General features: G+C 40.6%; 2 protein-coding genes across 3 annotated transcripts in view; both read right to left on the bottom strand.

Annotated features, from left to right (window-relative positions):
* Positions 1–24,103, bottom strand: part of SEC63 (SEC63 homolog, protein translocation regulator) — a 564,354-nt gene that overhangs the window by 117,820 nt on the left and 422,431 nt on the right. The gene's annotated exons all lie outside the window — the stretch shown is intronic.
* On the bottom strand, positions 3,231–13,956 carry BEND3 (BEN domain containing 3). The gene is given in 4 exon segments (XM_030236079.2): positions 3,231–7,375; positions 12,329–12,531; positions 12,534–12,548; positions 12,990–13,956. Coding segments are annotated over 4 exon segments (2,520 nt in total). The 5' UTR covers positions 13,024–13,956; the 3' UTR covers positions 3,231–5,107.

Raw genomic sequence — 24,103 nt, 5'->3', positions numbered from 1 at the left:
GCAAGAGACAAGGGACAACATTACATGACATAATACCAAACTCCTGGTTTTATGCAAGGGGTCAGATTTCAAATGTAGGATGCAATCCTACCAAGTGACTCATTCCCACTGCTGACAGTTACCTTAGGATTTTTTTCTCACAGGAAACATTTGTAGAACTCACTAACACACCACCATATGAGCTAACCAAAGTGGGACATTCCTGAAAGGAATTAAAGAGTATTTTGCCTTCCAGAGAAGTGACCTCTAACACACAAGACTACAAAATGCCTCTGGAAACAAGAACAGCTGCTTTGCTATAATGAAATTTGTGAAGGAAATTGGGAGTGACATTTGTGTGTGTGTGTTCTATGTATAGATACTAATTAGCTGATCTTCCTCCAATATCCAGTAATAATTTCTTTCCATCTATTAACATCAATTTTAGTGTGATTGGACATGTAACAATTTCACCCATTTTATGACTGGGAAGTCAGTTTCACTAAATTTTAAAACAGAAATTAAGGAAACCATAGCTAAGAATTGCTCTATTCAATTTCATCTTGGGGTGTGGGTAAGAAAGGGTAGAGGTGGGAAAAGAACAGCTTTATTTCTCTTCTATTAGAGTTCTTCCTTTCCCATGGGAATCAAAGTTCTTCCTTCTGAATTGGTAATCAAAGAAAAACGCTCACTGGGGACCACAGTTCCATGATGGAGCAAACCAGGAAATAGAGAAAGCAAGTGGTCTGCTTATGTAACAGGCTTTCATGGCCATTAGCTAGAAATAACAGCATCCAGAAAATTACAAAAATGAAAAGGAATATGGTGGGTAAAAATAATACAGTGTAAGGGGTAATCCCCTGCCAGTCAGATGAGGTACAAGGAAAATCTGAATGTGATGGAATTTTGGTTTTGTTAGGAGTCATTTGCTTCCAGCACTGGAACTGGCAAAGCCAGGGCAGCTCCTTCAGCTGGCACTCCGCTGCAGGAGAGATGACTTCTCTGAACAGGATTTATGTGAGCTCTGACAAACACAGGTATTATATATTCTGCGAGACACTTCTATAAAAAATTAAGACTAATACTACCAACGAGAAGTTTTGATGAATGAATTTAAGGGCCAAATAAGGATTTGAATGCACTATTACTACTAGAAATTTATCTGTCTTAACATTTACTACAACAAAAAAAGCAGGTAGGAAAGGATGAAGACAAATGCATGTTTCTTGCTTGTTCTGCCTTTCTTAGCAAAGTCAATTTAAAGAGAGAATTAAGAGGAAACTAAACCGTAACTTCATCTACTAATTTTTATCAACTTCTGGCACATTAAAAAATACACTTTCAAAATGTTTCTGAGGAAAAATCTGTAACTTCATTGGTGCTGACTTACAGTAATAATGGAAAAAAATCAGGAAGTCAAACCAAGGCAGTAAAGAAATGCTTGCAACGACAGTGATGGAGTTTGTTTCATTTACTCAGAAAAACCTGCCACATTTGTTCTTCCATAAATTTTAAGTGCAATCAACTAAAATGTAGTTTTGTAAGTAAGAGCACTTGTCAATTTATGCCCTGTCCTCAAGGCAAGCTTAAGACATTGAATTTTCCAGCTGTTCCACATTGCTTTAATCAGCAAAATGAAATCTGAATGAAAATAAATTATAAATAAAACCTGTACATTATTTTCTGGGCTTCCTGGGGATGTAGAATTCATCTTAGCCCCTTCCAGCATGAAACTAGACCTGGTTTGCCTTTGTAGAGCATTGAGCACACAATTCTGTTTCTCACTGCTGCAGCATAAACATCAAACAATAATTAAAAAGAAACTAATGACAAACTTTTTAAAATGTACCTAGAAATAAATTATATGCATTTTAAAGATAATTTTAAAAGTCACAGACATTTCTTAGAAAAGGTGACACTGTTGGCTGAACTGCATCAGCATAACTAAGTGATTTCAAGCAAAGATTTTTCTCATTTGCCAACACATTTGTTGTTGATTCTGTCACCTGAATGCACTTAACAGGCAATGAACTGGTGTATACGTCACCTCCCTCTTATGTGCTGTTTTGTATTTTTTACAGAACTTCTAAGGAAATGTTTAAGTTGCAGAAAATGCATAAGATGCAAAAATAAATAACAATACTACACTGTTTCTTTTAGAAAGCTTAGAAATGGGTTATTCAATACTTACTGAAAGCTGATATAGTTACACTGTAACAAGTAGAGACACTTGATACCCACCTTAACTGGGTAGGTAGAAAGTAATGCTCATCCATAGAAATTGAGTGTGCATGGCTACGTATGTGCCCAATACTTCAATATCTAGCAACCCTCCTATCACAGTTTCACTTCCAAAATTTTAAGCTTATTCTTTTAAACAGAAGAAGTCTGAAAGACAGAAAAATATTTTTAAATGGCTGCAGCAAACTGGGGTATTTTCCTTTATGTATTTGTCCTATTACCTAAGGTTATCTCAGACCTTAGTAGGAGACTTTGTAGGGAAATAATCCTGCTTGTACCTGAACAATCACCAGACAACATTTCTCTTGTATGAAAATAATATACCTTTAATATATTTACAAGACTGACCAACTGGATGAAGTGGCTGTACTTCAGATGCACGGCAAGAGCTTGTGTTAGTGAACTAAGCCACTATTTATACGTTTGTATTTTCTTGATATCAGTTATAAATCATACAATCAAGAGAATCATGAAAGGGTTGTGAAGACTTGGACAAAAGGAATGTACACAGCAACAGAAAGAGAAAAAAACCACAACAAAAATATTTTTATACCCAGTTTCAAAAATTATCATTTTTATGATCTAAGTTGTCAAATTGGTTTTCTCACTACTTTTTAGATAACATCAATTGACTGATTTTTTGACTTAATATCAGCATCTACAGTAAAAGCCAGTATGTCTCAAATTTGCATGCTAGCTAGTAACATCTATCACTTGTAACAAAGTTCAATATATATTGAATTCTTCTGGGAGCTTTGACATCACTAAGTGGTGAAACATATGACATTAAGAAAATAAAATTGTATTTCTTACCTTTTGGCCAGCCATTTGCAACCACAAATTAAACAGCTGTTAAGATCTTCTGTTACTTTATATATCCTATAAAAGTGTGTGTAAAAAAATTTCACAGAGTTTCTAGGTAGCATACAATGACAAGAGAGTCTTGGTTTCTGATACATTCAATTTGACAAATTTATGCACTAAAATGAACAGATGCAGACATTGTGGTATCGGTTCTTTATCTTTGGTAAAATTATTTCAATTTATTATAGCCGTATTTGCTCTGATATCCATTTTGAGTATGGTCTGCTATTACGTAAACCAACAGGAAACATTTAAATGAATATAAACAGTATCAATGTGTTGTTTAGTACATTCATGACTTTTTTTCATACATTCTCTGAGAATGTTTCTAGCATATGGGCAAAATGAGCAAATGCTACTAACTATGATTTACTCCCAGTTTAACACAATACATTTACTAGTTCTTGCCATCAGGAAAAACCATTTTGTTTTCCTTTTAAAGGGATCAATATGAGTCTACGAACAATATATTCTAAAAATCTGAAGTAAAAATATCAAATATTTTGTACTTCCTTACAAATGCTAAAATAGAAAATTACATTGGAACTGACTTAAAATTTGCTATGACCCATCTAAGTAAACAACAGAAAAGGACCACAGAGAACATCAAAAATTGCTCCAAGGTGTTCCAGTGATGCTCTGTAGGCAACCACTGTCTTTACTGTATTAAGAATCCATAATTGACTCTCTCTCACCATTTCTATCAGTATTATTTTTTTTTTTAAAGAAAGAGAAAACTAGTTTTAAAGCAGCACTCTCCAGTGACAAGTCATACAGCAAATTCATGTTGGGTTCTGGATGGTCTTTGTTACTTGAAGATATTAATAATGCAAACTTGACCATATGAACCTAAGTTATACATACACAGTTATGTCTCCAAAGAGCTACTAATTACACTAAAACAATTTGGCAAAGTGAGGGAGTTCCATATCCCTACACCCAGATATCCAGATGCTGCTGCATTCATGGAAAGAGTAAGTTACATTACCACAGCTCATATGCTGGGACCCTGAAACACTGGATTTCACCACAAAACCAATCTTTGCATATACTTTTTATACATGAAATTCAATGTCAACACTGGAAACCATTGGAATCATGATTTTGATAGAAAGTAAGGTCTAATTTTTTTTTAAGTTCTTGTTTCAGGTCTTTTTGATGTTGCTGTTGCTTCTGCTATTTTACAAACACGGTGGCAAGCAGATGATGGGAAGACATTCCATGGGTATAGGCTTGGATCTGTTCTGCTGGCTTTACCCAAGACAAGCAACCCTCAGTTGCTCCAGCAGTTACACTGGACAAAACAATAACAGAACTCAAGGGAGCAGGATCAAGCTTGTGGTGCCAATGCAAAAAAAATCCATAAACCCATTCCCATGGTTTCTATGCTCATGTCTCAATTCTTAACAGAAGTTCTTGATTTTAGAAATAAAACCAATGTAACAGTCAAAAATGCAAATGACACCATTCTGACCCACTCTTTGACACAGTATTAAACCTTCCAGTACCTCAATATCATGAAGAACAAAACAAGTGTGAGGCTGAAGTTACTGTAAAAGCAAAGTCTAATATTCCAATGATTTCAAATGAAAATGGCACATTCAAATTTAAATTAAACTTAGTCAAAAATCTGAATTAATTAAAAATACTGTTTATAATGGTATAATGAAAAACTGCTCTTGAAGAGCACAACCATAAAAAAAAAATTCTTTATTATTAGAAAGTGATAGAAAAGGAAGATGCAGAAATGGGGAGTGGAGCAATAGTTTCAATACATGTATTTGCACCAGTGAATATCATGCTCTTAGCGAGTCACTGATAGCTGTCACTGATGGTCTTTACCCATGTACAAATGTAGTCAGCCACTTCCCACTGCTGCGGCACCAACAGAAATGCAACACTCACACTGAAACGCAACAAATTTAGTGCCTGACTGTCCCAGGTGCTGAGAACCCTCAGCTCCCGACAGGCCCTTCAGTCTAAACCAAAGCATACTCTTGACAATAATTTAGTGGTCAAAGTCTTAGCAGTTTAAAGAGCCTGTCACTTTTTTTGCTTTCTTAGCTTTTTTCAGTATATCACACTTTTTTCTGTTAGGACGCCGGCACCTTTCATCGATGCTCGGTATACATTCATAATGCCACACTTCTTCCATTTTCTCCACAGGATAAACTGCCTCCACATAATGACGGATCAGTCTCAGTCTGATGGGATCAAGCTGTTTTTTATTACAAGCACCTGAATGGTTGTACTGCAGTCTCAGATTCTCCGGAGTAAAGAGTTCAGGAAAGAGTCTTACAAGAAGCCTGGCAGCAAAGTTGCCGACCGACAGGCTCTGCTGCACAATCTCTCTTATCTCCTTGTCAGACAGCAAATACAGAGAAGGCACAGGGAAGTCTGGATTAGGAACAACAAGTTCATCGAGTGGTATCTTGCAAAAATCCTTGCTGCTTCTTTCTGGTGGCAGTGGCGGCCCTTCAAATTCTTCCCGAAATCTCTCAGGGTTTATTGCATAGGTGAGAAATTCCCTCCTGTCAGGCCCTGGCACGTGGATTTTCCGTTGCTGTTGGTATGAGCGCCTTTGCTCCGTGTCTCTTCGTCGACACCTCTCGTCGAGCTTCCCAACAAACTCCAATGTCCACACTCTGTCATTCTTTGCTCTGGGGTACAGTATCTGCACATAATGTCGAATTAATTTAATTCTAGTGGGGTCAAGCTGTTTCTTGCCCAAAGATCCGCTACAGTTGTATTGCTTCCGTAAGTTTTCATGAGTAAATAGTTCAGGAAATAGGAGAACAAGTAATCGGGAAGCAAAGTTGCCTATGGAAAGACTGCTTTCATATATGCTTTTAATCTGCTCTTTGTTCAACAGGTAGTCCGGGACAGGGACATCAAAATCAGGAGGGGGAAAGTCAAGTTTGTCAAAATCTATGGGTACAAGCCAAATTTTTTTGGACCGTCTGCCAGGCTTTTCATATTCAAAACTGTCTTCCACTTTTATGATTGATACATCATCTGGTAAACTAGAAGAATCGTAACAGTCATCTCTCATCTGGTCACATTCACTTCCATCCATATACATACTTTCAAGCTCATCATTTATTCGCTGAACACACTGCTGCAACCAGGCTTCCTCTTCTTGCACGTCTGGAAAGTAAATTTCAGTGTACCTACGGATTATTTGAAGCCGATGAGGATCCAGCAGTTGTTTTCCAGAGTCTCCAAAGCAGCTGTACCTTTCAGCTAATTTTCTGTGGTCAAAGAGTTCTGGAAACAGTCTGTGTAACAAAAAAACAGAAAACTCTCCTGGTGAAGAAGCTTCATCTAAAAATTCATTGAGATCCTGAGCATCCAGCATGTAATCTGAGGCAATGACATTACTCCTGTCCAAGGACAAAGCTTCTTCCTGCTCTTTATCCTCCATAAAATGAGAGGATTCGACCTGCTCAGTCTCATAAAAACTGGATGATTGCACATTCTGCTGACTGTTTTCCATTTCCCTTTGAGCCCAAAATCTATTGAAAAAATCATTGACTTGAGGCAAACACTCCAACTGCCACACAGCTGTATTCTTCACAGAAGGATAACAAACTTCCACATAGTTACGAATAAGCTGCAGATGAAGAGATTCAAGTTTCCTTTTGTTGAGAAAGCCACATGCACTGCAACTCCTGCCGAACTCATCGTCACTGAAGAGCTCTGGGAAGAGCTGCACGAGCAACCGGCAAGCCAGGTCTCCACCCGATGTGCTTTGATCCATGATTTGTTTGAGTTCTGTAGAAGTCAGCTGGTACTCCGGAGGAGGCTTGAAGTCAGCAACAGACTCTGCTGGACTGACTTGCTTTTTAATTCTGCTAACCTCCAGAGACAACAGGTCAACTTTACTGTGAAGCTGAGTCATATTGGTGTTGAGCGTGTTCAGCGTGTAAAACATTTTCTGTATCAAAGAATATATATTTGATTCTGAATCTGCTGTGGCTGCTGCTACTGCAATGGCAGAGTCTCTTTTGCGTTGATCGCTCAAAGTCCGAATTTGTGAGGGACTGCTGGGGTTGATTTTTTCAAACAAGTCGTAAGAAGCAAACTGCTCTGCTCCTGGTGGGTTCTTCTTCTCTGTGATTTTGTGTGAGATGCCATAGAGAGGTTTTTTATAAGATGGAGTGATTATGTCACTGAAGGATTCTTCTTCACAGAGCCATGTTACGTTAGAATTCTTGTTCTTGCTTGGCTGCTCTGCATTTACCTGAGTGGGTGAGCCAGCATCTCTGTTCCTCATGTTTGAAAGGGAGCCCTTCAAATGAACAAATATTGTATTAGTAAGACTCCCTTAAAAATATTAGCTATAAATATATGCTCCTTAAGCAGGCATTGTTACATAAATATGCAAAGTCAAATTTTCTCCAGGGGACTTGTGTTAAACAATAAAAATAACTTCACTAGGGAAAATAAAAACACAGTAAAGAATTATTTAGGTTTCTTTTTTTCCCCATTTTTTGGCTTATAGCTTCCTCCACGGAATAGAAATGCAATCATAATTCTTACCACTCTCTACCCACAGAGCTCTAATTACTCCCCCAAATTAAGTATCATTAGGCTTCACCTTGCATATGAGGATCTTGGGCTGTCAAGAATTTGGGTGGCAACAAGTCAGCAACAGAGCCAAGAATAGCATCTAGATTTTCTGACTCCTAGTCCTGTGACCTTGCCATTGCCTCCAACAACTGCATTTAACATTCCAGCACTCTCTTTAGGTTAGCTTTTGAAAATGTCACAAAGGCTATAAACCACAAAAAATATGCTCATTCTCTTTTTTTTCTGATGTGAAAGTTTATATACAGGTTTTTAAAAATTTCTTTATAATGGTGCAGAAGTAACAAACTTAGAATCCTAGAACAAATCCTAGAAATTAATTAATTTTTAAAAGGTATTCTATTCTATAAAAGTGGAAAGTATACCTTGGTACAATATCTTTTTTTAAAGGAAGCCCAACAGAAGATTTATTTATTTCTGAAAATCAAGGAAAAGTATAGACCCATGGATTTTTAACTTTCTAAATTATTTAAACTACAGAAATTTATATAATTTATAAATGACATAAAACTAGTAATGAATTCTTGAGGACTTAATGTTCTCAATTATTTGTAATTATTCCTCATTGCTTGAAATTGGAACCAAGCATTTTCATCATCTCACAGTAGATATACAGGGCTTGAGTGATTTGGGGTTTTTTTGCAAACACATGGATATTGCAAATAATTCTTAAAAGTTAAGCAGATACAACAGAATCAAAGTCCAACATAAAGAATTCAAACATGAGAAAACACTCCCCGATTTGTAGATGTTTCTATACTGAAACAATTTTCTTGGCTTGTTCTATAGAACATGAATTATATAAAACACTACAGAATTTGCATTCAAGTATTAAAACAAATGAAACACAGACTTCAGGTCGGAGATGAGAACCACAAGAAATTTGAAATTCTAGTGAAGGCCCCATTATGTCCTACAGTGAGGAACTTGAATTAAAATTTCTTTCTTAAGAAACAGAACTGTAACTCATGGAATCAATGTTGTCCCTATGTGTACTCATACTTGGCATCTGCTTACTGCAGTGACAAAATGAATCTAATTATTTTTTCATTTCTAATGCAATGTATACTCAAAGGAGACTCAGAAAGAACAGGCTGGTTTCCACTCCAAGTTTAGAAACCAGCATTCAATTAAACTGAAGCTGTTCCCAAGCTCTGCTCTCACTCACACCTCATTACCCTACAGACAAAACCTTGTGTTTGCACATCCAAAGCTGTGTGAAGAGATGATCAAACAAAAATGTAATGCCAAGGCGATGCATTTCAGTGTGCAGAATCCCTGGCTGTCATGGTGCCCTGGACACCTGGTTTCCAGGTCCCAGTTAGAAGACTGTCCCACTCCAGTCCCACTCATAATAAAGCCAGAAGAGCGACTGAACTGCAAGCAAACTGAAATCCACATTGCCCCCACCAAACTGCAGGCTCCTAAGCTGGGACTGAAGTTGTCAAACACTACCTGTACTTGACAGTGAAGAAACAGAGGAAGTTCCAGGTGGTAACAACAGAGCTCTGCATAGACATCACCTAAAAGCGGGCCATGTAAAAATCTCCACTGACAATGTGCACAATACTGATCCCCAGTCAGGCACACAAACTGAATTACAAAGCTTTTTACTATTTTACATCTAAAGAACAAAACAAAACTTTTCTTATACTAGTAAGACAAAACTTAAACAAAACTTTTCTTAACCAGTAAGACCTACCACCTAATTTGCTCTTTCATTAACACTCCTGTTAAATGAGAATATACCAAATATTCCTTCAGAAACAGCGTATGCTTCTTTCAATTGCTTCTCTACTACTAAAATACCTTGCTGCTAAATAGCTTCCCACGGGCCACTAGGTATCTGTCAGTTCTCATTTGACCTCCTGCTGTTTATTTTCCCTAATTAATTAATAATAAAACTTGGCAATATGAGGGTAACTTCTATTGATGTGCACCTCACACACAAAGTCAGGCCAAATCAATATTAGAATGTATATTAAAGAACATTAATTCATTACTTTGACAGTAAGATCATTAAAGATTGCAGTCTTAGTCTCAGGACATGGTGCTCGGGAGCTCATGCTAAGAACTACAGGAGATCTTTACTACAATAGCAGCTGAACCTCCTCCTTCACTAATGCAGCTCCCAGTGGCAGGATCTGGCAGCGGGATGGATTTGCATTTCAGAATATTTGCATTTCAAAAACACATAGCTAGTGTTCTCCTAGCAGATGACAAAACATTTGGGCCTTAAAAATATTTAAGGATATTTTAGTTCAGATGCATTCTCATTTTCTTTTCTTTTGCTTTTAATTATTTTGTCTATGGTTTCCATCTGGGAAGAGCACTATCAACACCATAAATAGATGGCGTTTGTAAATTGTCCAATTTAACTAATTAGTTTTCTGTAACACTGATCTTTAAACATCCATGAATTTCATATAATACTGCACCCATTTAAGATTATAAGTTCTAAAGTACTATCAAAAAAGAAGCAAAGATATTGTTCTGTGAGACTCAATGTATGTAAGACAGTACTGCTTTTTATACTACAGTTGCATACCAAGTTTTTATGTTCTAAACATTTTATGAACATTTGGAAAGTGCAGTATTTTGCAAAACATCGACCAATACAAGAAATTGTGAAATACTCTCTCACATACTCTCTCGGTATCCTAAGCCAAGTTTTAAAAGTTGCTTAGTTATTGTTCTGCTCAAGTCCATTTATGACCTTTGATATGCTTAATAAACAAAGTCTAAATATCTGTAAGAATACAGTGCAAAACATTCAAGCACAGGAGTAAAGAATAAATAAATACATAAGAAAGAAACATGGATTCTTTCAGACACATAACAATATGGAAAAGTCCTGCACATAACTTTTTTAAACTTACAATCTTCTACACATTGTTTTTTTAAAGAAAATCAGGGAAAATTAATTCCGATTATGAAGTGGCATTCAAAATAAAAAAAAAGAAGGCGAAGTCTTCAGATAGAAAGTAATTTAGTAATATAATTACCAGCCCAAAAGAAGTGCAGCTCTGTTTATATCATAGATGCCTATATGACATGCAGTAAAAATATACAAGCACAACATTCTTTAGAATAATTAAGATTTTTCCACTGTTTAAACAGAAATAGTTAATAAAGTAATCAATTAAAACAAAATATTGGTACTAGAGAAGTAATTAACTTTAAAAATCCTATTAAGATCGAGGACTATTTCTGGTTGGTTATTTAACTAAACATGCTGATTCATTTGGGTCAGCCAAGAATGAATTTTCATCGTTGTTTCTAGGTAAACTTCTGATATTATAAATCCAAAGTTTTAATTAATTTCAAATTAAACTTTAAAATTTATTATTGGCAAACAAGAAAATGCAAAGCAAGCACAGTTCAGAGACCATTATAAAGCTCTTTTAAAAATCTGAATGTAAGGAAAACAATTGTAAAAAGAAAAAGAGAAAGGAAAAGAAAGAAACCATGTAATAAGATTAAAACCTACCTACCACAGGCATTCAGGGGAAAAAAACAGCCGTAAGAAGTCAGAGAGATGATAGTCAAGAAAAAGAATCACAGAGAACTATGGCTATAAAGAAGACATGAAATGTGCAAATACAACACGGAATAACTGGCTAGGTAGCAGAAGAGCAGAAAAGGATACGTGCATTAGGATAGGTCACAAACTAAATATAACTCAGGGCCTGAAGTTATTCAAAAGAGGATGAATTTGAATCTAGGTTATTTTAAAAAAGTGCTGAGTGTGAAAAACAGGAGGTCATTATACTGCTCTAGAGGGTGGCAGGAGAGATGTGACTATCCAACACCGGACACTAGTCTTTCTGGACTCTCAAACAGAACAACAAAAATATAAGGTGACTCCTGAAGAAGAGCTGAAAAAAAGAGAATTTTAATCTTGGAAAGGAAGGATGAGAGTGGACAACATCACATGAATATTCCCACAGGCAGGAGATTTTTCTAAGAACAGATGATCATTGCTCTCCCTACTGAAAAGAACAATGGCAAAAAGAAACTAGCTCAATTTCAGCAGAGATTGATTAAAATCCATCATTGCTAGAGAGGTGAAACACAAGGTCAGGATAATGGAAAAGACTGGGCATCTCCTTCACTGGCTAGAGAAACATCTGGATTGTCCCAAGATGGGATGCCACATCAGATGCTGTAATACATTCCACTCTTGATATTACTGAAATCTTCTGCATCCCTGCATTTTTATCCTTCAAATAATACAGTAATTTATACTGGTCTTATTGACATTAAATCTTTGTCACAGAAGAAAGAATTACAGCCCTGATTCTACCACTCAGGATCAAGCTGAGGGACTGTGTGACAGGAGAGGGACTGTAATCAGTCATGCCCAGTTACTCCAAGTCACTGCCCCTTCCTAGTTATCTGCTGAACAACAAAAATATAATTCACACAAATGAATTAATCTATAACTGTTAACTGTATTTCATAAATATGATCACTTCCATGTTATTTAGAGAATACCCAGCCATGTGCAAACAGGCTTAAGAGTAGCCACATTTGCAACAAACTCATTACCAATGCAAATTTAATTAAAAGACTTCCATTCTACTTATAGCAGCAGAGAATTTAGCCTAGGAAATATGAACCAAAAAATCACAGTCATGCGGAGAGAAGTCACCTCTTGTGTAAAGCGTCTCTTCTTCACGCTGGGTAAGGCATCCTGCTGGCCTCCTGACCCATCACAGCCAAGGGAGGTCTGTTTCCGTTTGCTGGAATCCTGTAGGCAAGTCACTGCACCATCCAGTGAGTGTTTCTCAGCAGATCTGGAAGTTACTGAGCAGTCTAGAGCTTCATCTTCATTTTCTGTTTCTACTTTCACATTTTTTTAGGAATTTTTACTGAAAAAAGAGAATGTTTAGAAAGATAAACCCTCTCCAGAAAACCATGACATCCTTACTATAATATCCTGTGGTTTGTTTCTTTTTATGAAAATGTGTTTTGAAGAACTTAATTATTTTATGACTTCTATGGTAAGTGTACCTTAGGGCCACATCAAACTCAAATCCTTCTGTTTTCCAGTAAATGACAGTTTCTTCTACAAAGAAGAATCTAAAGTATAAACAAATAATGTTACAGGAGGAAGACTTTTTGAAGGGGAGGAAGGATGTAGAGCAGAAATAATAATGACTAACAAAGAAAATGCCCTATTTTAGATAACTTTATAAAAAATATTAGTGTAATTTGCCTTGATCCAACTGCATTGTTTATTAGGTGACAAATGCTTTAAATCAACAAGTATTTTTTCCTGATCAAAAATTATACAAAGTATAATATTTTACCTTCATCATCATCAGTGATTTCAGCTGAATTCATCTTCTATCTCACTAAAGAATAAAACAAAAGTACAAAAATAAATATCAGCATCTTCTGGAATCAAGGAATATCTACATCTCTAGTTGCAATTACTTTTCATCTAGAAGTATTGAGTTAACAGCCCACAGATGACTCCCAGTCTTTCCAGTCTGTATGTTTGTAATAACTAGTTATTTTCAGTAACTTTCATGGCCATCTATAGACCCGTCAACAGGCAAACTATATTGTTGAGAACACACAGCAGGTAGGGCACTATTTAAAGCTCTTTTTCTGGTACACAGAAACGTAAAAGTCATTCAAACCTTCTCTGTAGTGTCTTGGCAGTATATAAATGTAAATTAATGGTATTAAAGTCTTCCCCCTGTACAAAAACACTATTATTACAGTCAAATATTTTCATATTGTCCTTGTGGTTGACACAAAGTCATCACAGAAAGAAATTCATCATTAATAGTAACATACATCCTGGAGTAAGTTTTTATTTGAAAACTTTTCATTTAAAAATCTTTGATCTTTTGGTATAAATTGCATCAATTCCAGCAGAATAATGCACACAGTCCTTTTTCTCTGTCAGCCTCTAAACAGTGTGGTTTTTGTAGGGAAAAGCAAATATATGTATTATGCTAGCATGATTTTAGTGTTACTTCTCATGTGAAAAACTCATCCGTATTTCTGTTTACTTGACAACTAATTTTGCAAGTTACTTGGGGGCAAACATCAATCTCTGGACGTGTTCCTAAAAGATATTCTAAATCTTTGGAGATCTACAAAGCAAACAACTTAGTCAGATACCACTGACCCTTACAGGGCATGCAGCTGCAAACTGACACTCTCAACTGGTGAGCGGGTGACTGGCAAACTGTCACGCTCTGCTCATGCTCCTCTACACGCAGCATTATGCTTATCTGGCCCTGGAATATTATTGCTTTACAAGTGAAAGCCAATAAAACCAGTCAATCAAAAGTGTACACATAGTCCAGGAGTGGGAATTATAATGAAATTGATAAGAAAGATGGGGAGAGAAAGACAGAATCTGTTGTGGAGGGAAAAATAGTCCGTATCTCTCTCCTGAATAATTTTTTTTTTTTTACATCTCAAAATACTGTTAAAAAACTCTGTAAACACGAGAGTGCTCTGCAGATATGAATTTCAATTTGTAGGCAATTTGATGGCTGTAATAGTAACTATGAAGTTCCATTCTGGATTAGATTTTGTATGATTTACAATGGGTGGCACCCAAACAAAAGATGCACAGATTTATAAAATCAGCTTATACTGGGCCACCCTTGAAGCCAAGATACTCTTTGATGTGCTGATCTTCCACATGGCCCCTATATACAGCCTTGTAAAGGGCATCCTCAAGGGGATAAAATGAGATTGTTTTCATCATCATGTATAAAAATAAGTCTCTCTCAGTTGGATGTAGAGCTACTACAAACCCCCCAGATATCTTATCCTTTTACCCACCATAATTCCCTATTTCAGGAATTGCATTTATGAACTGATCCATATATCAATTACACCAGCTTAACAGTACCATAATCACATCACTTAAACTTCTGCAAACTCTCTAAACATAACAGCATGAAACTAAGTGGTCTGCACCAACTTCTAAACCACCTAATAAGCCCTGACACGGGTTAATACTTGGTCTTATTAATTCAACAGTATTTAGAGATTTAGACAAAGCAACTACAGCACTTCATGAAAAATCCTACAGCACTCTACTTCTCACAGCACCATCAAAAAGCTCTCCTGGACCTTAAGAAAATCCCGTTGTTCTAACAGTTCATATTTTGCCCTGATATCCCACATACATGGATAGTTATTGCCTGGATCTTCCTTGCACTTTTCCATGTGGCACTAGGTGTGGCTCTGAGGGCTGTGGTACAAGACCAACACATGTCAGTGCTCAGGGAGTGTGACACAATCTTTTTGTGAGGGCCTGAGGTGACAGTAAGCAAATCTATCAATACTACTACAGAACATTCTAAAATGGAGATCAAAATGATTTTTCATATAATCCTAGACTGCTTCATCAGAGCAAAACAGTAAAAAATGTTAACCACAAAGCCAGAAGAGAAGATTAAAAGGTGGCAGTGGATGAAACAACACAAAATATTTAGGTGGGAATATACGGAATTATATTTTCTTTCTAATTCCTGCTATTACTATTATTCAAATAGGAAGAATGCTTTAGAAGAATTCCTATCAGAGAAAAAAATCAAACTAAAAGGAGAAGAAAAATGAGTATCTGAAGAGACACTCTTTAACACTGGAAAAAAAGTGAAAATTAAAGCAAAGAGACAGCTAACTTTCTGAAGGAAACAACATTAGGAAGGCCAAAGCTACCCTGAATTCAGGTCAAATAACACTGAGTTAAAACATTGTTTCACAAATTTGAAATACAGTGTTAACTTCTGAGGATTTTTAATCCGAAAACTGCCAGAATACAATTAAAACTGAATAGTGAAAATCAGTGTCAGAGCCAATGAAGCTTATGAAGACTGTGTTCCATACCTGAGGTCTTTGGTGTCAAAAAAAGCACCAACTCCAACCTTTTTTCATTTTTGGGAGCCCTAGTAATAATCTCTTTCCTTATCCAGTTTCCTGTCTTCTTTGTAAGAACTCTGATATTGAGAAAATGAAGCACACTGAACATATAACAGCTTCTGTTAAGAGACAGGATTCAATTGTCCCTGTGATTTCCTGCCTTGCAGCCCCACCTGCTCCCTTTGTCAAGCATGGGTGCCCACCTTAACCTTCCATCTTGATAAAGTGTCAGAAATCAACTCACTTCTTTTTTTTCCTGGATCACTTTCCTTGTAATTCAGAGGTAAAGGGCTCAGCTCAGGAATATGCACAAGGTTTGGGCTGGAAAGGAGGAACTGAAATCTCTCCTCATACCAGCAAGCCACTGGCTTGGTTCAACTATTTAATGATAACTTATTTATTCCACTATCTCACTTTAAATTTGGGTCACAGTGGACATATGAGTGACTAGCAAGCCAACAAAGAGGCACCAACAGAGCAATGGCATCATCACTTCCACAGGAAATTAGGATTTATGGAAAGGGGGAAAGCCTGCATCTGTTTCTGAGTGTGTCTGTGCATGCATGCCTGTATATGTAAGATTAAAAACAATTTTGTTGATCATTACCAGTCCACTAAAGATAAAACATTTCATATTTGCTAAAATATTGTTTGCTGTGCATCAGTACTTACGAATAATAATTACTTCCTCTCTAAAAGAGGTAGCAGTGTCAGTGTCAAAGTCTGTTTTGAGGTAGCATTCTAGCCCAGACTGTGAGAATAAGCAAAGCTAGAGTAAAAAAAAGAGTCTAAAAGATCTTGGGGCAAAATACTGAAAAAAGCAATTGAGTGAGAAATACATACAGTAAAGCAAACATCCAACAGTTGTTCCTTATCATGTTATGTATATAAAACATATTTCAATCTTATAGGTATCTTTTTCAAAATGTAAGATAAATATACTTATCACCCTCAGCCTATTAATTACTCAATGCCATCTAGAGGACAGCTGTTAGCAAGTTCTAGGAAAGAGTGAACACTCTGTGCTGAAGCTGGGAGCCCATGCCTGCAACTGTGGCTGGCAGAGCAACCAGCCTTGGCAGCTTTATCTTGCTGGGATACAGACAGATGCTGCACTGCATCCTGTTTTCTGCTGAATCCTCTGGAAGAAAGATTCCAAAACAAACCAAACACCTACAGCTATGTCAACAGCCAGATCCGAAGGAGTAGGGAAAGAAGGGGGTCCTGGAACACCTTGTCTGTCACTATTGGACGAATTCCCTTCCCACAGATCCTGCTCTCCTTTCTCATCAGACTAGGCAATGAACAAGACAGCTCAATGAAGGGACTTAACACTCCCTACTTCGATTACTCTTGCTTAGACATCTGCCTCTATTCCAAAAATGTACCAGGTCATAACACTTAACTGCACTGTTGTAATCATTTTGGTAATGATACTCCACGTTGAAATGGTATTACCCATGGTTAACAGAGAAGCTCAATGCACAGGGCAGTGCTGGGAGTTCCAAAGCATGGAAGAACACCTTAAAAACAAGGTTTTGGAATGTTTCTCTGTGCATTTAGTATTAACGACCACCCTGATGCTGCTTTTGCATGTAGAACAGAACATGGGAACCATCTACCAAAAATGCACCTACCCAAAATATGCACTGAAGCCTTAAGGATTTAAAGCATTGGGGTACAACAGACTTTATGAGTAAGGGAAGAAACTGCTACTCATACTCGGAATGTATTTCAGTCTCATATCATCTAGTATAATGCATATTGCTCCTTAAAAGTAGCATAAGGTGTATCTAGTTATTGATACACAAAACAAAACTGAATCCTAACTGATTCATAAGTTAATTCTTCCATAATGTACATTCTCCTCCTCCTGTTTACCACCTAACAATTACTCATGTGTTTGCCTTGAAGGATGCTTTCACGACCCCTCTTATGATTTTGACCATTATAAAAGCACAATATAGGGAGAAAAGATCCTGCTCATCATGTAAGATGAAGGCAGTTCTCTGCCTTTGCAATCATTCTTAAAGAAAGCCTGACTGATCATTTTCACATCCTGACTTAAAAATGGAACAAAAAAAATTCCACCAGAAAAAAATACTGTCATCCTGCTGTTTGTAACTAAAGTAACTCTGTACTCTTTGAACTCCTATATCTAATGTACTAAGTTCTGACAAATGAAAAAAAATAGTGTGAAAACCACACAGGAAACTATAAAACTGTACACATGCTGCATGTGGAAATCAACTTGGATTTCATCACACTTGTTAATGCTAATCATAAATTAAAATTAATCATTACCTTAAACAAGATACTAAATAATAACAATAAGGATTATCAGTTTTATAGAAGCTTGCTGTTTAGAATTCAACTCCTCGCATAACATTGTATTGTTCAATTCACTACTAATACATGGTAAAAACGTAGAAGTTGCTTCTTGGATGCACATCATCCCACTATTTTAGCTTCTTCATGTAGGTTGGCAGGAATGTCCCTAATTCTTCATTATTGGCTACAAGAACGTTATTAAAAACACGGGGATTGAGACATTGTGTATTAAGTTTATTCCTTTTAAAGCCTCACAGTGGTACACTGCTTCATATACAAAACTCAGGTCATAATGAAAAGTGTTCTTGAGCGTTGTTTCTGAAGAGGTCAACTGTTCTTTTACATTTTGGGGAAATGTTAAGACATAGATGTTTGCTCGTAACATTAAATATGTGTTTGATAACAAATACAGAATAAACTGCTCAGTTTCCTTAGCTGTCAGCATGCAGTGAAAGATACAACACCCCTCTTACAGCATAGGTATCCTAATAAAGTTAAATAAATGAGGAACATAAAAAAAAAGCTGATCTTTTAAGGAGATGACACTAGCTAAATTTTACAAGACGTGGACATTCAACTGCTGTTTAACAGCCAAAATTAGCACCTCCTCTTACACATACCATCCTGTAACAGGACTTTATCACAAAATTGCAACGGTATTACACTACGTAACTAGAGTATGATTTACCCAAAGCAATCAAAAGCACTATACATATATTCATTCTCAGCAATTGACAATGATTATTCAATTAATCTGAGCGAACACTCAAGTGTCTGTCCTGCTCCCTGTCTCAGACTCTCTGCCTATATTTCCTAACATACACTGGGTAAACCACAGAAAGTAGCCAAAGATTCCCATGGGAAGTCCAGAGCCTTGAAAGCTGGTGTGGGTAGGTGGAAGCAGTCCCCTTCCACACAGCAGGTGAGCAGAGGGCTGCACCAAGTGCCTGGCAATGGTGTGTCCCTCATGATGTTTTAGAAGACTGATTCCTATAGAACAGTTGGAAATAATGATAGGAAATAACAATTGTCAATGCCCAGCCCTACAGTCCCAGAGTCAAAAAGGACTGGAGGCGTGTGCCCTCTGCTCAGGCTGCCCAGGAGCTGCCTCCTGTTCAGGGTGCATGCTGCTCTCTACGCTCTCTTGGAAAGCTCTCCTGCTGGGCTGAGAAGCAAACCTAGAGAACTGCGAGTTCTGTGTTCTGCTTTGTGTGCCAAATAATCTGCATCTTTTATTTCCTAGCTGTAGCACTGGGTTCAATAATTTCAATATTGCAATTACCCTCAGGGTAAATTTTATTCCTCTGATTTGTAAAAAACAACGCAACTCAAACTCAATTCAACTAAATTAGACATAAATACCACTCCAAGACAGAGCTGGAAAATGTATTTCTTAAAGGCAATGTTTGTCTTTTGTTCAGGTTTATGGGCCAGTGATTTGACAACAAATTTTACAGAATTTGGACAAGGCCTTATAAATTTTGAAGAAGCAGAGGGTCAAAGAAGTCCAATACCTGAAATCACCTTAATAAAAAAACACTACCAAACAAAAGCCAGGTAAGCTATTTGAAACTGACCACCCATCTTACAGAAACTGACATCTGAATGTTACCACATTTAACTGAGCAAAGAGAAAAATGCAAGTTGACAGCATATGAAATACTAAAAGCAAACACTTTCTATTCTATTCATTTTGAGGTAACAGGGTGCTGCAGCATTGTTTCTCAATAGAATTTGTTCTTGACATCCAGTACTGACACTTGTAATATTAAATACTGTAGAAAACTGTATTCCAACATTACAAGCATTTTGACTACAAATACATGAATAGTAAGTTCTAAAACTACAAAGAAAAAAACTGTAAGGAACCAGCTGATGTTGTTGGAAGCACTACTCTTATGGACAATAAAAATCCTTATACTTTCATATTTTGAAAACCTCCTTTGCTGCCCTGTGGAGCAGGACATGAAGCCTCAAATCTCCACTGAAGCAGCCTGCAACAAGGGTGTTTTTCCAGTAGGACTAAGAGGGCATGTTCTTAATTTGGGTCTTTCATACTTCATTTTAATTAAGTTAAATATGCAAATTAAAAAATAAAAAACAAACAAAAACCCTAACCAACCAAACAAACAAAAAACAAAACAAAACAAAAACTCAACCCAACGAACCAAAATCACTCTTCTCAGTTTTCTCACAATTTGCCTAAAACTGCAGTTTTCTCAATCTGTCCTCTGTACTTTTACCAAACAGCAATTTAATCTTGCAGAGGTCAGCAAAGCACTAACCTGGTTTATTTCCAGCAGTAATGCATGAATCTGTCTTTCTTCAACCACGTGTTTTTCACCAGTCTATTAAAAATATTTTTCTTTCCTCTTTCCCCTCTCACTCTGCTTTTATTTTAAAATACTGTTCCATCTGAACATTGTGCAGTTTAAATACTCCTCCAAACTTCATTCACCTTCCGTTTATTTTTATCCACTGAACTTACCTAACCTATGAAAATACTTAGCAAATATAAAAACTCGGTTGGTCCAATACTGAGTTTGATTTAGCAGGAGATAAGAAGAAAATGTATGAGCATACATGGGTAACTGTTTTATGAGATGTAAATCATTAAAGCTGGAAAAGGGGAAAAGGTTTTCTTTCCCTGCTTAGACGTCTCTGCCCCATGGGTCAGGCAAACACTGTGTTTATATGTGGCAGCGACAAACCCTACTCACACTTCAACCCAAAAAAACTCTGGGACTGCGTCAACGCTATGTGGGAGCCGTCACATGGCTGTTGGCCTGCGGCCGGCTCGCATTCTGCTGGTTCAGAGTTTGTTCCCTTCTATTTACAAAGGGCTGTGTGGACACACCGCGGGGAAAAGTAGGGTAGAGGCAGCGGGCGACCAGGGCGAAGGAAGCGAGCGGTGGTCGGGGCAGGGGCAGTGAGCGTGATCCGGGCGGAGGCAGCGGGTGACCAGGGCAAGGGAAGCTGCGGGTGATCCGGCGGGAGACGGTCGGGCCAGGGGCGGCCCGTTCCCCCGCAGTGCCCTTCACCGGGCCCCTCAGAGCGCGACCCAGCAAGAACCGACGCGAATTGCAGCGCAACCACCCGCCCGCCGCTCCTCCCGCCGTGTATGATAGGACAGGCGGGACCCTGACCCCAGCCCTGGCTCCCGGGGCACGCGTGGCCCCGCGAAGCCCCGGGGCGGTGCTCGGGCGGGCCCGCGGCGGGGACGGGCGCGGCCGGGGCTCCCCCCGCGCCTACCGAGGGGCGGCGGAGCGGCCGCCACGTGGGAGCGGCGCGCGCGGCGGCGGCGGCGCGAGGCCCCGCCCGGGGGCGGGCGCTGCGGCGGGGGACGCCCCGCGCGCCCCGCACGCGGCGCGGCCGCGGCCGCTTCCGCGGTCAGACCCACGAGCCCGAGGCGGAGGCGGCGGTTGGTGCTTCCGGTCCGAACCCTGCCCGGGCGGATCTATGTGGCCGGCGCGTGGGGGAGGAGGGGGAAGGGGTTAAGGTGAGGCTGGAGGTGACGGCGGCGTGACCGTTCCACTGCCCCCCCACCCCGGCTCCCCGTTGTCGCCCTCCCCCAGCCCCGCGGATGGAGGCACTCGGGCCGGGCGCGCGCGACCTGCGCCGCCGCAGCGCCGTTCGGAGCGGCGAACAAAGAGACCCCCGCCTGCGCGGCCCCGGCAACGCGGCCCCGGCCCGCGGGCGGCCGGGGGAGGGGCCGGCCCCGCGCCTCCCCCGCTCGGCCCCCCCCCCTCCCCGTTCTTCCCCCACCCGCCGGGGCGGCGCTCCCCGCTCGCCGTGGGGTGCGTGGAACGGCGCCCGTCCCCACCAGCGGCAGCCGCGAGACTTACCTCTGCTCCGCGCGGGGCCACGGGAGCCCCGGGGCGGCGGGGGCGGCTGGAGCGGCCGCCGCTGGAGCCCGCGCTTCCCCCCCGCTCTTTGTGTGCGAGGGTCCGCGCGCTGCGCTCTCGCGTGACGTGACGGGACCGTGTGTCATTTCCGCACAAGGACACCGAGCCCCGACCCGCCGCGGCCAGCGCCACCCGCCGCCCCGGGGCAGGGGCAGGGGAGGGAGGGAGCGGGGGTGGGGGGGAGAGCGGCCCGCTCCTCCCCCGTCCCCTGGCTCCCCACCCCCCGCCCTCCGCGGCGCTGCCACTGGGAACGCGCGCGGTTCCCACTGGAGACCCCGCTCGCCCCCGCGCTGCGCGCGCCCCCCGCCCACTCGGTGCCGCGCGGGCAGAGGCCCCGCCGCCCGGGGTGCCACGCGCCAGCCTCGCGACACACCCTGCCAGGGACCCCGCGCCCGCACGTGGGGCCGCCGCCGCTCGGGGACACGGCCCCGCGTGACGGGGCCGGGACCGGCGGGGACGGGGCGCGCTCGCTGCCGGCGGCCACAGCCGCACGGAAAACGCGCTCCCCGCGCCGCCCTCCCCGGCCTTTGCGCGGCCGGGCGGCTCCGCGCGGTCTCGCGTGGAGAGTCAGGCGGCGGGCCGCGCACGTGCGCGCGCGGGGGAGGCGGCGGGGGGGGGGCCGCGCGCCCACGGCAGGTGGCGGCGAGCACGTGGCCGCGCGAGGGCACACGGTCCCGCATCCCCCCGCGCGCCTTCCCAACACCCACCCGCCACTCGCGTCCCGCCACCGCCAGGCTGCGACAAAACCGGGGGGATCCGGGTCATCCCCAGGGAGAGCCGGGCTCCGGCAGGGCCGGCGGAGAGATCGCCCGGCAGGTCCCAAGACCCTGGCCGCGGCCGCACCGATCCCGTAAATCCGTCCCCACGCCGGCGTGCCCGCGGGTCAGCCCGGGGCAGCCCTGCGGGCGGAGCCGGGGACGCGCCGAGAGCTCCTCGCACACACGGGCTGTGACACCCGCACGCAGCCTCTGCCCGGCCCGGCAGGCCCCGGCCCCCGGCGCTGCCCGGAGCTGGCAGCGCCCGTGGGAGCGCTGCCCGCCCGCCTTTATGTGACCTTAACGCGGGTTTCTGTGCATAGCGCCAAGTAGGAAACGCCGGTGTTTGGTGCCGCGTTAGGCTTAAGTCTGTACTTTTAAAAAAAAGTTATTTCAGTAAGTTGGTTTAATTCAGATCCAGGCTTTTTCACCACGCTGGTTAAACACAAGACCGTTTCTATTCTCCGCATTCGCGGGGCAGATGGCAGCAGTGATTTATAAAACAGACATCGCATTCTTTTTTAATTAAGTATCCTTGTAGATTTTATCTTCCCTGAAATTGACAGGAGCACATAAGACATTACATTAGTCTGCCAAATCATACATGCCCTTTCGACTAACAGCGTGTAGTAAACCAAATCGTTTCCCAAAGATTAAAAAATAATTAAAAAAAAAAAAAAGTGGGAGAGCAAAATCTGGTTTTGTAACCTATGGCCAGTTCTAGCAGTTATGTTTTTTGGCTATCTATAACACACCTTTGGAACTTGGCAGTTTTGCATTAAATGTTTTACTTACACGATGAACTCGGCCGGTGCTGCCATTCCTAATAAATAGATTAATTTTGCTGTTAATAAAAGTACACAGGCAAGTGCTCTAATTATATTGTAGTTGCTTTACGTTTTATTTTCTTTTTTTCTCCAGAGTAAAAGAAGTTTAGTCTAAAGATGCTTATAAAAGGTGTTTATTATAAAATAAGTAGGTGAGGGTTGATGCTGCCTTGAAGCATGATGGATTCTGTGCAGCATGGAGGATGTATCTGATAGAAGTTAACAAGGCAAATACACACCGTGCAAGCGGCCAGTAAATGTGAAGGTAGAACTCGTGAGCTCTGAGCAGTGCTGTGAATGTAACTGATAAATAAACCTTTCGTTTGTTTTTTCAAACTTTTTTTTTAATTCAAAAGCAACAGAAAGACACGTAAGTCAACTGAGAAATAACTGGACAAAAATCTAGATAAACCTGCCCCATAAATAGTTCAGCACTTTCCTCGTCACATGCTGTTTCCTCTGAACTGAACAATACAAAGAATGCGTCTTAAAATAAAAATCCTCACCATTTCAGATTTTTGGCGCTTTCTTTAGATGCAGTTGTCTAAAATTTTGTTCTTACACTTATGTCGCTCTTCTAAATTTAGCATTTGGGACTTTTGGTATGTTTACAGTGTCATATCTATGAATAATCCTAACAGATAATAGTTTGTTGATTTTAACTTTGACTGCTCCTTTTATTATTGCTGTTGATAGACAGCTGTTAAAA

Source organism: Serinus canaria, chromosome 3 (assembly GCF_022539315.1).
Source record: "Serinus canaria isolate serCan28SL12 chromosome 3, serCan2020, whole genome shotgun sequence".
Lineage (NCBI taxonomy): Eukaryota > Metazoa > Chordata > Aves > Passeriformes > Fringillidae > Serinus > Serinus canaria.
The sequence above is the reverse complement of the archived record's forward strand: the minus strand, read 5'-3'. Positions and strand labels throughout refer to the sequence as shown.